Source organism: Aegilops tauschii, chromosome 1 (genome assembly GCF_002575655.3).
Source record: "Aegilops tauschii subsp. strangulata cultivar AL8/78 chromosome 1, Aet v6.0, whole genome shotgun sequence".
NCBI lineage: Eukaryota > Viridiplantae > Streptophyta > Magnoliopsida > Poales > Poaceae > Aegilops > Aegilops tauschii.
In genome coordinates this window covers 17,377,647-17,394,335 of record NC_053035.3, presented here as the reverse complement: position 1 = coordinate 17,394,335, position 16,689 = coordinate 17,377,647, and the positions used below count along the sequence as shown (strand labels likewise).

Below are 16,689 nucleotides of genomic sequence, written 5' to 3'. Positions count from 1 at the left end.
AAGAAGGTGGCTTTTGGTTGAGTTGTGTATTTATTTTGTAAGGCTATGTTGAATAATATAATAAAGAGATATCTATAATAAATATGGCCGTGTGCATCGCTTGATGCAAAGGCCAGGGGTTATCCTCCTTTTCAAAAAAAAAGAAAAATAATTCTCGCTGCAATGTAATCTCTACATTTCTCGGGATCCACACACATTATAATAAAATTTGGGATGGTCACATAATTTAAAACAAAAAAAGAAATTTCAAAAAAAGATAAGCACTCAACTTTTTGTAAATATTTATTTTGAAACATATTCATAATAACACAACCATCTTGATAAATGTTGTAGACAGCATTCACACAAATTTAAGTGAAACCAATTTATGACAAGCGCTATACATCATTCCTAAATATTTCAATGAACTTACAAGTTTTCAAGAAACTTTTATCGGCTCCAATATATTTTAAACATTTTTAATCCAATTTTAGTCATGTTTCAGACTTCAATCACAAATATTACATTCACAATATCCATTGATTTCCTAATCATTCAATAGTTTTCACTAAATTCCTCTAAACTGCTCCCGCCAATGCCATGGTTGTGCTTTCAGAGTTGTTGTACGGCAAAAAACGCAAGATCGCCAAGGATGTCGGTCCTTGTAGCCACCTAAGTGAACCATGACATCAACCAGTATAGTGAGATGTTGGATGGTGGTGTTTCGAGGCCATGCCCGATAGTCATCTTTGTCGCCAGATCCGAAGGGTTTGGTCACCACAGCCGCAGAATTTCTAACCACTGTGCCTTGGAGGATGGTCATCCAGACCTGGACGGGGTGTTGTGAGAGATAATTATGTAGCCGTGGGTTGGGTCTAAAAGAATGCTATAATGCATCACCAATCTAAGAGCATCTCCAATAGAAGATGCAAATTTGCAGATGTAAAACAAGAGATGTAAAAGTTTACATCTTCAAAAAATGCATTTTACATCTCCAAAAAAGAGACAACTACAACAGATGATGTAAATTGGTAATGTAAATGTGCAACTCCAATAGATGATGCAAATGGAGATGGAAAAACTAGAATTGGGGTGGCGGCCGCAGGGAAAAAGTTATGCGGCGGGGCGGCGGTGGTGTAGGCCCCGGGCGGTGGCTTGGCAGTGGCGGATGAGCAGCGACGACGGCGGAAAAAGCAGCGGGGATGAACTGGGCGGCGGTGGTGGAGAGGCGGAAAATACGGTCGACTCTTAGTGTGCGGGAGGAGCGGCGGTGCACTGATGGCTGAGTGGGTGCTTGGCGATCGGGTAGTGGCTGCAGCGACGGCGGAAACTGCGGTGGAGCATCGAAAAATACGTCCGATTCGCGGCGTGTGGGGCGGAGCGGCGAAGCGGTAGTGGCTTGGCGGGTTCTTGGCGGTCGGGTAGTGGCTGCGATGATGGCGGAAACGATGGGTGTGGTGAATCGGGGCAGCGGCGACGTGAATCGGGGGAGCGATTCAAGGCAGAACAGTGGCGGAGCAACGACGGAGGGGCGGCGGCGGCGGTTGACGGCCGAAGGTGGCGCGGGCAGGCGGCGGCGGTAGTGCTGCGAGTGAATCGGGGCGTCGGCTGCTGTGCGGCGGGCGGAGAGAGGAAGAAGGGAAAGGAAATGATAGGCAGTTGGTGGTTGGCCCGCGGCAGCCGTTTTTACATCTCCTGGAGGTGGAGATGTATATTTGCATCTCGAGGTATTGTATTTTACATCTCCGGGAGGTGGAGATGTAATTTTTTTTGCATCTACAGCATCTGTTGGAGGCGGGGTTTTGGGCCTCGGAGATGCAAAAGTTAGTTATTTTTTCATCCACATCATCTATTGGATATGCTCTGAGAGCATCTACAGCCGGGAACCCACCTCAAATGCCCTGACGGACCTTTCATAAAAATGCAACCCAACTGGGCACCCCAAACCCGCCTCAAACGCCCGGGTTGACCGGCACACCTCTTATCCAGCCCAAATCTAGAGAGGATATGAGGCCACCCGGGCGTGTCCGCCACATCCACCCGGCCCACCTCTGGCCCACTCTGAGCCCACAAAATCCCCATCCGGAGCAAATGCTTGGCTCACTTCACTCCGCTCCGCTCAACTTTATCCAATCTGTCCAATCCCGAGCGCCGGCGACCATGTCCAACACCTGCAGCGACTACGACGGCAGCTCCGGAGACGAGGACGAGGTTGCGCTCCGAATCGCCCTGGAGTGCTCGCGGGTCGATAGAGGAAGCTGCTTTAGTTCAGGCTGTTGGGGAACGTTGCATGGAAAACAAAAAAAATTCTACGCACACGCAAGATCTATCCATGGAGATGCATAGCTACAAGAGGGGGAGAGCATCTTCATACCCATGAAGATCGCTAAGCGGAAGCGTTTATCAACGCGGTAGATGTAGTCATACACCTTCACGATATGTCCCGATCAAGTACTGAGCGTACGGCACCGCCACGTTCAGCACAAGTTCAGCTCGATGACGTCCTCGCCTTCTTGATCCAGCAAGAGGGGCGAAGTAGTAGATGAGTTCCATCAGCACGACGACGTGGTGACGGTGTTGGTGAAGAACAATCTCCGCAGGGCTCCGGTAGGCACAACGGAAACTATGACGGAGGATAAACTAGAAGGATGGGGTTGCCGGCACACGGCTTGGTGTATCTTGATGTGTTCTAGGTGCTAGGCATGCCCCTATATTTATATGTTGAGCCCTGGGGTCGTAACTTGGAGAAAGAGCCTCCTCAAAATCGGTTTTTCCCGCAAGGAAGAGTCCTTCTCGGACTTCCAGGACCAGACGCCACAGTCCTTGGCATCTGGTCCAGACGCCATGGGCCTCGGAGTCTGGCCCAGGGCCAGACGCCAGGGTCTCTGGCATTTTCCCCCCTGGCCTCCGCAAAACTTCTTTTGCACCGACCTAAAGCCCAGTGGGATTTACCCCTTGGCCTAACCAAATCATTCTATATATCAATCTTTACCTCTGGACCATTCTGGAGCTCCTCGTCATGTCCGTGATCTCATCCGGGATTCCGAACAACATTCGGTAACCAACATACATAACTCATATAATACTATATGGTCAACGAACGTTAAGCGTGCGGACCCTACGGGTCCAAGAATGATGTAGACATCACCGAGACGCTTCTCTGGTCAACAACCAATAGCGGGACCTGGGTGCCCATATTGGTTCCTACATATTCCACGAAGATCTTTATCGGTCGAACCTTTGTGAAAACATACGTAGTTCCCTTTGTCTGTCGGTATGTTACTTGCCTGAGATTCGATCATCGGTATCTCCTTACGTAGTTCAATCTCGTTACCGGCAAGTCTCTTTACTCGTTCCGTAATACATCGTCTCGTAACTAACGCTTTAGTCACTTTGCTTGCAAGCTTCTTATGATGTGTATTACCGAGAGGGCCCAGAGATACCTCTCTGATACTCGGAGTGACAAAACCCAATCTCGATCTATGCCAACTCAACAGACACCTTCCGAGATACCTGCAGAGCATCTTTATAATTACCCAGTTACGTTGTGACGTTTGATAGCACACAAGTCATTCCTCCGGTATCCGGGGGTTGCATGATCTCATGGTCGAAGGGACATGTATTTGACATTAAGAAAGCAGTAGTAATAAACTGAACAATCATAGGCTAAGCTAACGGATGGATCTTGTCCATCACATCATTCTCCTAATAATGTATTCCCATTATCAAATGACAACTCATGTCTATGGTTAGGAAACCATAACCATCTTTTGATCAACGAGCTAGTCTAGTAGAGGCACACTAGGGACATGGTATTTGTTTATGTATCAACACATGTATTTAAGTTTCCGGTCAATACAATTCTGGCATGAATAATAAACTTTTATCATGATTAAGGAAATATAAGAATAACCATTTTATTATTCCCTCTAGGGCATATTTCCATCATCCTTCCACTTGCACTAGAGTCAATAATCTAGTATACATCAACATGTGATTAACACTCATAGTTCTCATCGCCATGTGACCAACACCCAATGAGTTTACTAGAGTCAATAATCTAGTTCACATCGCCATGTGATTAACACCCAAAGAGTACTAAGGTGTGATCATGTTTTGCTTGTGAGAGAAGTTTAGTCAACGAGTCTACAATATTTAGAGCTATATGTATTTTGCAAATTTCTATGTCTACAATGCTCTGCATGGAGCTACTCTAGCTAATTGCTCCCACTTTCAATATGTATCCAGATCGAGACTCAGAGTCATCTGGATCGGTGTCAAAGCTCGCACTAACGTAACCCTTTACGACGAACTCTTTATCACCTCCATAACCGAGAAATATCTCCTTAGTCCTCTTAGGTAAGTAAGGATAATTTTGACCACTGTCCAGTGACCTTACTCCTGGATCACTATTGTACCCCCTTGCCAAACTCATGGCAAGGTACACAACAGGTCTGGTACACAGCATGGCATACTTTATAGAATCTATGGCTGAGGCATAGGGAATAACTTTCATTCTCTCTCTATCTTCTGTCGTGGTCGGGTTTTGAGTCTTTACTCAACTTCACACGTTGCAACATAGGCAAGAAACCTTTCTTTGATTGATCTATTTTGAACTTTTTTAAAACTTTGCCAAGGTATGTGCTTCGTGAAAGTCCTATTCAGTGTCTCGATCTATCCCTATAGATCTTGATGCCCAATATATAAGCAGCTTCACCGAGGTCTTTTAATGAAAAATACTTATTCAAGTATCCTTTTATGCTATCCAGAAATTCTATATCATTTCCAATCAACAATATTTCATCCACATATAATATCAAAAATGCTACTGAGCTCCCACTCACTTTCTTGCAAATACAGACTTCACCGTAAGTCTGTATAAAACCATATGCTTTGATCACCTGATCAAAGCGTATATTCCAACTCCGAGATGCTTGCACCAGTCCATAAATGGATCGCTGGAGCTTGCACACTTTGTTAGCACCTTTAGGATCGACAAAACCTTTTGGTTGCATCATATACAACTCTTCTTTAAGAAATCCATTAAGGAATGCAGTTTTGACGTCCATTTGCCAGATTTCATAATTATAAAATGCGGCAATTGCTAACATGATTCGGACTGACTTAAGCATTGCTACGGGTGAGAAAGTCTCATCGTAGTCAACCCTTGAACTTCTCGAAAACATTTTGCGACAAGTCTAGCTTTGTAGCTAGTGACATTACCATCAGCGTCTGTCTTCTTCTTGAAGATCCATTTATTCTCAATGGCTTGACGATCATCGGGCAAGTCCATCAAAGTCCATACTTTGTTCTCATACATGGATCCTATCTCAGATTTCATGGCCTCAAGCCATTTATCGGAATCTGGGCTCATCATAGCATCTTCATAGTTCGTAGGTTCACCATGGTCTAATAACATAACTTCCAGGACAGGATTACCGTACCACTTTGGTGCGGATCGTGCTCTGGTCGACCTACGAGGTTCAGTAGTAACTTGATCTGAAGTTTCATGATCATTATCTTTTGCTTCCTCTCTAGTTGGTGTAGGCATCACGGGAACGGTTTTCTGTGATGTGCTACTTTCCAATTCGAGAGAAGGTACAATTACCTCATAAAGTTCCACTTTCCTCCCACTGACTTCTTTTGAGAGAAATTCCTTCTCTAGAAAGGATCCATTCTTGGCAACAAAGATATGGCCTTCGGATCTGTGGTAGAAGGTGTAACCAATAGTTTCCTTAGGGTATCCTATGAAGATGCACTTCTCTGATTTTGGTTCAAGCTTATCGGGCTGAAGCCTTTTGACGTAAGTGTTGCATCGCCTAACTTTAAGAAACGACAGCTTAGGATTCTTGCTAAACCATAGTTCATACGGTGTCGTCTCAATGGATTTAGACGGTGCCCTATTTAACGTGAATGCGGCTGTCTCTAATGCATATCCCCAAAAATGATAGTGGTAAATCCGTAAGAGACATCGTAGAACGCACCATATCTAATAAAGTACGGTTACGACGTTCAGACACACCATTACGATGTGGTGTTCCAGGTGGCATGAGTTGTGAAACAATTCCACATTGTTTTAAATGAAGGCCAAAATCGTAACTCAAATATTCGCCTCCGCGATCAGATCGTAGAAACTTTATTTTCTTCTTACGATGATTATCCACTTCACTATGAAATTCTTTGAACTTTTCAAATGTTTCAGACTTGTGTTTCATCAAATAGATATACCCATGCCTACTCAAATCATCTGTGAAAGTCAGAAAATAACGATACTCGCCGCGTGCTTCAACACTCATCGGACCGCACACATGAGTATGTATTATTTTCAATAAGTTATTAGCTCGCTCCGTTGTTCTGAAGAACGGAGTTTTTGTCATCTTGCCCATGAGGCATGGTTCGCAAGTATCAAATGATTCATAATCAATTGATTCCAAAAGTCCATATGCATGGAGTTTCTTCATGTGCATTACACCAATTTGACCTAAGCGGTAGTGCCACAAGTATGTTGCACTATCATTATCAACTTTGCATCTTTTTGGCATCAATATTATGAATATGTGTATCACTACGATCGAGATTCAATAAACCATTTGCATTGAGCGTATGATCATAGAAGGTTTTATTCATGTAAACAGAACAACAATTATTCTCTGACTTAAATGAATAACCGTATTGCAACAAACATGATCTAATCTTGTTCATGCTCAACACAAGCACTAAATAACATTTATCTAGGCTCAACACTAATCACAGAGGTAGAGGGAGTGTGCGATGATGATGGTATCAACCTTGGAATCACTTCCCACACACATCGTCACCTGGCCCTTAACTAGTCTCTCTTTATTTTAAAACTCCTGTTTCGAGTTACTAATCTTAGCAACTAAACCAGTATCAAATACCCAGGGGCTACTACGAATACTAGCAAGGTACACATCAATAACATGTATATCAAATATACCTTTGTTCACTTTGCCATCCTTCTTATCCGCCAAGTATTTGGGGCAGTTCTGCTTCTAGTGATCATTCCCTTTGCAATAGAAGCACTAAGTTTCAGGCTTAGGTCCAGCATTGGGCTTCTTCACGGGAGTGGCAACTTGCTTGCCATTCTTCTTGAAGTTCCCTTTCTTTCCATTTGCCCTTTTTCTTGAAACTAGTGGTCTTGTTAACCATCCACACTTGATGCTCTTTCTTGATTTCTACCTTCACCAATTTCTGCATCGCGAAGAGCTCGGGATCGTTTTCATTATCCCTTGCATATTATAGTTTATCACGAAGTTCTAGTAGCTTGGTTATAGTGTCTAGAGAACTCTATCAATCACTATCTTATCTGGAAGATTAACTCCCACTTGATTCAAGCGATTGTAGTACCCAGATGTTCTAAGCACATGCTCACTGGCTGAGCTATTCTGCTCCATCTTGTAGGCAAAGTACTTGTCAGAGGTCTCATACCTCTCGACACGGGCATGAGTCTGAAGTGCCAATTTCAGCTCTTGGAACATCTCATATGATCCATGGCGTTCAAAACGTTTTTGAAGTTCCGGTTCTAAGCTGTAAAGCATGGCGCACTAAAAAATTAAGTAGTCATCATATCGAGCTTGCCAAACGTTAATAACGTCTGCATCTGTTCCTGCAATAGGTCTGTCACCTAGCGGTGCATCAAGGACATAATTCTACTGTGCAGCAATGAGGAGAATCCTCATCTCACGGACCCAGTCCGCATCATTGCTACTATCATCTTTCAACTTAGTTTTCTCTAGGAACATATCAAAAAATAAGGGAGCTATATTGCGAGCTATTGATCTACAACATAGATATGCAAAAACTATTAAGACTAAGTTCATGATAAATTTAAGTTCATTTTATCAAATTACTAATGAACTCCCACTTAAATTAACATCCCTCAAATTTTCTAAGTGATACATGATCAAAATCAACTAACCCATGTCCGATCATCACGTGAGATGGGGTAGTCATCAATGGTGAACATCTCTATGTTGATCATATCTACTATATGACTCATGTTCGACCTTTCGGTCTCCAGTGATACATGATCAAAATCAACTAACCCATGTCCAAGTATTCTGCGTGTGCAAAACTGGCTTACACCCGTTGTATGTGAACGTAGAGTCTATCACACCCGATCATCACGTGGTGCTTCGAAACGATGAACTTTGTCAACGGTGCATACTCAGGGAGAACACTTTTATCTTGAAATTAAGTGAAGGGATCATCTTATAATGCTACCATCGTTCTAAGCTGAATAAGATGCATAAAGAATAAACATCACATGCAATCAAAATATGTGACATGATATGGCCATCATCATCTTGTGCTTTTGATCTCCATCTCCAAAGCATCGTCATGATCTCCATCGTCACCGGCTCGACGCCTTTATCTCCATCATTGCACCGGGATCGTCTCGCAAACTATTGCTTCTACAACTATTGCTAACACATAGCGATAAAGTAAAGCAATTACATGGAGCTTGCATTTCATACAATAATTAAGCGACAACCCTAAGGCTCCTGCCGGTTGTTGATATTACAAAACATGATCATCTCATACAACAACGTATATCACATCACATCACATCTTTACCAAGTTAGACGTCCTCTACTTTGTTGCTGCAAGTTTTACGTGGCTGCTATGGGCTTCTAGCAAGAACCGTTCTTACCTACGCAAAAACCACAACGGTAATTTATCAAGTTTGCTGTTTTAACCTTCTTCAAGGACCCGCCGTAGTCAAATTTGATTCAACTAAATTAGGAAAAACAGACACCCGCCAGCCACCTTTATGCAAAAGAAGTTGCATGTCAGTAGGTGGAACCGGTCTCATGTACGTGGACATGTAAGGTTGGTCCGGGCCGTTTCATCCCACAATACCGCCGAATCAAAATAAGACGTTAGTGGTAAGCACAATGAACATCACCGCCCGCAACTCCTTTGTGTTCTACTCGTGCATATCATCTACGCATAGACCGGGATCGGATGCCACTGTTGGGAAACATTGCATGGAAAACAAAAAAATTCTACGCACACGCAAGATCTCTCCATGGAGATGCATAGCTACAAGAGGGGGAGAGCATCTTCATACCCTTAAAGATGGCTAAGCAGAAGCGTTTATCAACGCGGTTGATGTAGTCATAAACCTTCACGAACCGTCCCGATCAAGTAACAAACGTACGGCACCTCCGCGTTCAGCACACGTTTTGCTCGATGACGTCCTGGCCTTCTTGATCCAGCAAGAGGGGCAAAGTAGTAGATGAGTTCTGGCAGCACGACGGCGTGGTGACGGTGTTGGTGAAGAACATTCTCCGCAGGGCTTCGCTAAGCACAACGGAAACTATGACAGAGGATAAACTAGAGGGACGGGGTTTCCGGCACACGTCTTGGTGTATCTTGATGTGTTCTAGGTGCTAGCCCTGCCCCTCTATTTATATGTTGAGACCTGGGGTCGTAACTTGGAGAAAGAGCATCCTCAAAATCGGTTTTGCCAGCAAGGACGAGTCCTTCTCGGACAACCACGACCAGACGCCACAGTCCTTGGCGTCTGGCCCAGACGCCATGGGCCTCGGCATCTGGCCCAGGGCCAGACGCCAGGGTCTCCGGCGTTTGACCCCCTGGCCTCTGCAAAACTTCTTTTGCACCGACCTAAAGCCCCGTGGGCTTTACCCCTTGGCCTAACCATATCATAATTTATATCAATCTTTACCTCCGGACCATTCCGGTGCTCCTCCTCATGTTTGTGATCTCATCTGGGACTCCGAACAACATTCGGTCACCAACATACATAACTCATATAATACTATATCGTCAACGAACGTTAAGCGTGCGGACCCTACGGGTTCGAGAATGATGTAGACATGACCGAGACGCTTCCCTGGTCAACGACCAATAGCGGGACCTGGATGCCGATATTGGTTCCTAAATATTACACAAAGATCTTTATCGGTCGAACCTTTATGACAACATACATAGTTCCCTTTGTCTGTCGGTATGTTACTTGCCCGAGAATCGATCATCGGTATCTCCATACGTAGTTCAATCTCGTTACCGGCAAGTCTCTTTACTCGTCCGTAATACATCATCTTGTAACTAACGCTTTAGTCACTTTGCTTGCAAGCTTCTTATGATGTTTATTATCGAGAGGTCCCAGAGATACCTCTCCGATAGTAGGAGTGACAAATCCCAACCTCGATCCATGCCAACTCAACAGACACCTTCGGACATACCTGTAGAGCTTCTTTATAATCATCCAGTTACGTTGTGACGTTAGATAGCACACAAGACATTCCTCCGGTATCCAGGAGTTGCATGATCTCATGGTTGAAGGAACTTGTATTTGACATTAAGAAAGCAGTAGCAATAAACTGAACGATCATATGCTAAGTTAACGGATGGGTCTTGTCCATCACATCATTCTCTAATGATGTGATCCCGTTATCAAATGACAACTCATGTCTATGGTTAGGAAACCTTAACCATATTTTGATCAACGAGCTAGTCTAGTAGAGGCTCACTAGGGACACGGTATTTGTTTGTATCCACACATGTATTTAAGTTTCCCGTCAATACAATTCTAGCATGAATAATAAACTTTTATCATCATTAATATAACAATAACCATTTTATTATTGCCTCTAGGTCATATTTCCATCACAGGTGCGATGCCGCCTATCACCCGTCACCGAGGCCGGCGCAGGCCCTTCCCGCCCCATGCGTGGATCTGCAAGGCAGCCCAATCGGCGGCGCCCGCCCAATGGCCTCCCCCACCTCCTACTGCTGCTCTGTGCGGGCAGCGGTGGGTTCTAGTGCCCGCTCCGTGGGCGTTTTTGATGCGGACTCTGGAATCGGAGGCATGCGTCACCCGCTGCGAGAGGCAGAGGGCAAGGAAGATGGGGGCCGTCTCTGACGCGGCTGCGGAGTCTGCCCGCCACAGCCACGTGATGCCGGTGCCCGACAAGGAGGAATGTAGCCTCCGGTGGGTGTACCGTCGGTCACTAACCATGGCAGAGACGGATGCCCGGCGGCTTCGGAGGATAAACGCCACGCAGCTCCGGCTCGGCATTGAGCAGTCCGAGCGGGAGGCGACGGAGGCAGGGGCAGAGGTGGCGAGGGTGGCCAAACTCATGCGCATGCAGGACCGCATCGTCTGGCGCTTGAAGGGCTACATCATAGTCTCCGGTTCCTCTTCCTCCGACAGGTCCGACTCCGATGACTCCGACATCGACCCACCTCCTGTTGCGGAGGCCTACAGCATCCCCGGCGACCGGAAGGGCAAAGGGCCGGCGAGGAAGTGGTGAAGCTTCGCCCTCTCATATCTAGCTCGTAGTATCTACCTCCTAGTATCTAGTTAGCATTTGTCGGACAGTATTGTGAACTATGACCAATCTTTTGATGAAGTTTATATGTGAATTTATGCCCGTTTGCTATCGTTCTAGAGTCTGCTTCCTGTCAATTTTGCCCGTCTAGTGATTTACGTACTACATTGCATGATTTTATATGGATATAAAGTGGTTGTGGATGCGCGAATTTAAAGACTACCCGGTTAATGTCCACGGACGCGCTAGTAATTAGCGTTCGATTACATGACTGCCTGTGCTTGAGCCCCCGAAGAGGCCCTGAACGTGGACTTGAGATAAAAATAGGCCTATAAGATGGCCCACTGATGATCGTGGCCCCGTCCGTTACTAATCCTAAACTCGCACGCCCAGCAGAGGCAATTAGCGCTAGGTCAAACAAAAGAGAGGCAATTAGCGCCGCCGGCAGCTGCTGTGTCCTCCCTTCTTGTAGCGATCAAAGTCGATTTAGATCAATTCAGCCTCCGCTGGTGAGAGGGGCCATCGTGTAGGCTGCCCACATCAGTTCTCCAGCGATACAGCGGTCCAGCTAACTAGTCAAGGTTAGCGCTAATGGTTATTTTTTTACTAATCTATCACAATTCCCATCTTCTGTGTCTTCTAATCATACATCAAATTTAACTTTTCTTATTGTATGATCTGCAATACTAAGTTTTCTTACAACCTACTAATATTTTGATCTTAACTTTTGGTGGAATATCTATATCTTGTTTACAAATTGTAGATTCTAATTTGAACTCATACAAATACAACTGCGTAATTTTTAGCGTCGAAGCCACCCATTACTATGATAGAGCAACACTTTTCTTATTACCTGTTTGGCCCCTCTATGTCAAAATTCTGGTTCCACCCGTGCGCGCCCGGGCGTGTCCGCAGGGGTATAGGGGGACGGATTTGAAAAGTCCGGCTGTAGATGCTCTAAAACCACGGGTTGGATCTGTTCTCCGTGCCTCCTAGTCCATGGCTGCGAAGGTCGTGCCAGGAGACCATCACATCGACCTGTTGGATGTGTTCGACGCGTCAGATCTAAAGCTAGTGCCAGCACACGGCTACGTGGGTACGGCCGATGATAGAGCAGCGGTGCTGAAGGATGTGCCAGCCTTGGGCGAGGTGGCCATGAACAGTGCACTAGCATTGTTGGTCGTCATACCCAGTGCGCCAGCTGAAAACTCTTGTCCTAACCTATACTCGCCGTGCTCCGCAGCGACAAACTTGCGTCATGACCTTATTGAACGTGTTGTCTACCTGCTGTTGTGTTGGTCCTCATTGGCTGGTCACAGTAACCAAGATGAAAATCCTTGTCCGAGTCATCTCCTGCCGGACGAGACGACGATGTCGTGAGGATGTTTATCCCTCATGAAGGCGTTGTAGCGGGATGAAGTCGATTTAGTCATATGTGTTTATTTTCATACCATGTAATGGTTCGGTCATAACTGCCAAATTATGATGGTAAACAATATCAAATCTATAACTATACATCCATCATTGGTTATATTTTCACAATCCATTTATTCAATATTGTAACTGTTGATATCTTCTTCGATATATTTGGTCAAACTTAAAGAAAAATTTGAACGGCTTTATACTCCATCTATTTTAGGGCGGAGAGAGTAATAAAAATGACTGTGTGCACAATTGATGCCGAGGGTTTTATCCGTCTTTTCGAAAAAATTCTAAAAGCATGCGTGAAATGTGAACGTGTGAACCCACACTGTATCCACCCTAGAAAAAACCGTGTTCATAGTACTAGCACTGAAAGCCGTTGCCCCGGCGCATCTCAGTTTCTATAAATAGAAACCGGGGCTGCACAGCAATTGGCACCAGTCCACATTGCCAAAGCAATCATCAGTGTATCAGCGCGTAGGGCCATTAACAAACTCGAGTGCATCTTCACATATGGCCCCACCTGCGCAATGCTTGGACACGGTCACCGGTGCAACCGGCCAGAATGGCACCGTGCCAGTGATAGGGCACACGCCGGAGAAGAAGATGCAATGCCCCAACCTGCTTGACGCCGACGAGTTCCGGCGCCAGGGTCACCAGGTAATCGACTTCATAGCCGAGTACTATGGCGGCATGGGTGACTACCCCGTGCACCCCAGCGTCACCCCCGGCTTCCTCCGCAACCTGCTTCCCTCGGAGGCGCCGTCCCGTCCGGAGCCGGACGCGTTCAGCTCCGCGCTCAAGGACGTCCGCGACATCATCCTCCCAGGCATGACGCACTGGCAGAGCCCCCGCCACTTCGCGCACTTCCCGGCGTCGAGCAGCACCGTTGGCGCCCTCGGGGAGGCGCTCACCGCGGGCATCAACGTGGTCCCCTTCACGTGGGCCGCTTCGCCGGCCGCCGCTGAGCTCGAGATGGTGGTGGTGGATTGGCTCGGCAAGGCACTGCACCTTCCGGAGAGCCTCCTCTTCGCCGGAGGCGGAGGGGGCACGATTCTTGGCACCTCGTGCGAGGCCATACTCTGCACTCTCGTCGCTGCAAGGGACCGGAAGCTCGCTGAGATCGGCGAGAGCAGGATCTGCGACCTCGTCGTCTACTGCTCGGACCAGACCCACTTCGCCTTCCGCAAGGCAGCACGCATTGCCGGCATCAAGCGTGACCACTGCCGCGCGATACACACGTGCCACGGGGACATGTTCGCGCTGTCGCCCACAGAACTGCAGGCCGCCATGCAGGCCGACGTGGATGCCGGGCTTGTGCCCCTGTTCTTGTGCGCCACGATCGGGACGACCCAGACCATTGCCGTCGACCCCATCGGCGAGCTCTGCGCCGTGACTGCGCCGCACGGAGTGTGGGTCCACGTGGACGCGGCATACGCCGGCTCCGCGCTGGTCTGCCCGGAGTTCACCTACGTGATAGACGGCGTGGAGGCCGTGGACTCGTTCAGCATGAACGCCCACAAGTGGCTCCTCACCAACAACGACTGCTGCGCCATGTGGGTGAAGAAGCCGAGCGCACTGGTGGCGGCGCTCGGGACCGAGCAGGAGTACATCCTCAAGGACGCCGCGTCGGAGGGCCACGACGTGGTGGACTACAAGGACTGGAACATGACGCTGACACGCCGGTTCCGCGCGCTCAAGATGTGGCTCGTGCTCCGCTGCTACGGCATCCAGGGCCTGCGCGACCACATCCGCTCCCACGTGCGCATGGCTGAGGCGTTCGAGGAAATGGTGAGAGCTGACGAGAGGTTTGAGGTTGTGACTGACAGGACGTTCGCGCTGGTGTGCTTCCGGCTTCGCCCGCAGGACAAGTTCGGCGGTGAGAAGACGGCCAACGACCTCAACCGAGGCCTCCTGGAGGAGGTGAACGCGGTCACGTCCGGCCCCTACATGAGCGCCGCAAACGTAGGCGGTATGTTCATGCTAAGGTGTGCCGTGGGGAGCACGCTCACGGAGGAGCACCATGTCGACGATGCATGGAAGGTTGTGCAGGATCGGGCCTCGGTGATCCTTCGTAAGATGGAGATCATCTACACCTCTAAGTAACCTACGAACTTGCAGAAGATGAACTTTGGTTCAAGGCTCACCTCAATAATTAGGCGGGCCACCGAATCATGCATGAGGATTGTACTTCGCGAATAGAGCTGCCCATGTATCTCGTGTAATGTACTACTACTTGCTTTTGTTACGTCTGTATTTGAAACTATTGTCTACATTTTTTACCCTTTTCACTAAAGGTTGCATAATAATTGAGATGTAAGGTGATATACACCTATTTCGACGGTTATATACATAAAGTGATCATATATTGTTTGTATACTGATCATGTGTTCCTGCTTCATTGTTTTTGTTGTATTTCCACTACATCGCTTACATTATTGCATCGCGTGTTTCTGCAAATAATGTATTCATTGATGTACATTAATCACACAAACATTGTATTGGCAAACTCTTATACATTGGCGTACCACTACTGCAGATCGGTGCTATTAAGCCCTACCTATCACACACAATATCGTCGAATTATGTCCGATGAAGTCATCACACACGTTACAAAAAGGAAATTGTGTGCCTCAAAGTGAAAACCTATGTGATGGTCACCACATCATGCTTGATTGGGGAAGGAAAACTTTGTGTGATTCTATGCACATGGTTCTATCAACAGTAAATGATAAATGAACAAAGGTTCGTGGGTTGTTAATTACAAGCAATATTTAAAACATACATAGAGACTATGCGTAAAACAATTAAATGATCATCATGTAGTTCTTATTGTCATGTTTGCAAGCGTTGTGGCGTGATCCGAAGGCCTCCTCTGTTTTTACAGAAAGGACACACGTCCTCATGTCAATGATCTGTTGCATCGTGACCTAGGGCACCCTCTGTTGTTTATAATCCAAGTCTCCTCTCCTTTTAGTTTTCACTCTCTTCGGCCATGCACCAAGCTCATCTCCATGATAGGAGACTCCATCAAACCCTCTCTTCTCTACCTTCACTCATTCATGCTGACGGGACCGCAGCAACCTGTCGCGTTCGACCCACGCCATAGTGAGCATCCGACCATTTATGGTTCCGCTAAGTACGCCCTGTCATCAGATGACTGGTCTCCTGCGTCGTTGTGCACGACAGTACAGCCGGTTGTCGATCTAATGGTGGTGATAGGATTGATCTGCCCTATAGCTGGGTCTCCCGCACTTCCCTGCATGGTTGTTGACCTGCATTTTTGTTACGGCACATTCAAAAGCTTACTGGCGGGGATTTGGATTTCATCTGGAAAAAAAATTTGGCCGAAATTCACCCATTTCATTCGGATCTGACATTTGTACTAACTGGTCAAAAAGTTCGGCCTTATTCAAACTTTCCCATGGTCTAATATAACCAATAGATATTCCCTAGTGATATAAAACCTGGAGTGAGCCTTTCCTAACCCGAACGTTTTACTCATTTCCACTCCTGTGTACGGCGCTGCAGAGGCAGGGCAGCACCGCCTCCGCCCAGCCTCCTGCCCTCCTCTTCCTCCAGCACTCATCAACTACCTCCAACCCTCCTCCTCCAGTGCTCCACATCCTAAGGACTCCTCCTCGTTCTTCTGTTTCCCAAGGAGTGTGGAGACAGGATTGTGACAGTGCCTGTACATTATTATTTCCGTTCAAGTCAAGTCTATAATGTTTTGATGCATCGATTGTATAACTTTTACATGTATATTTTGTCAAAGATTCTGCTATACATTTTTTGCTTTTGTTTATTTCATAATTTTGGGAAATCTTCGTTTAGTTTTCGTTCAAAATTTCAAATTTCGGTTTGTCATTTTCGTCCGAAATTATCTGAAAAACCGACTTTCGCCCAGGCCCGGTAGAATTTGCGAAACAAAATCCAAAACCTTTTGGTGGTGTGGCTTCTTTTTGAC

General features: G+C 46.6%; 1 protein-coding gene across 1 annotated transcript; it reads left to right on the top strand.

Annotated features, from left to right (window-relative positions):
• The first annotated feature begins 13,163 nt into the window (after positions 1-13,163).
• LOC141040010 (tyrosine decarboxylase-like) lies at positions 13,164-15,123 on the top strand. The gene has a single exon (XM_073506690.1). The coding sequence runs from the start codon at positions 13,236-13,238 to the stop codon at positions 14,826-14,828; it is 1,593 nt and encodes a 530-aa protein (XP_073362791.1). The 5' UTR covers positions 13,164-13,235; the 3' UTR covers positions 14,829-15,123.
• The last annotated feature ends 1,566 nt before the right edge of the window (positions 15,124-16,689 follow it).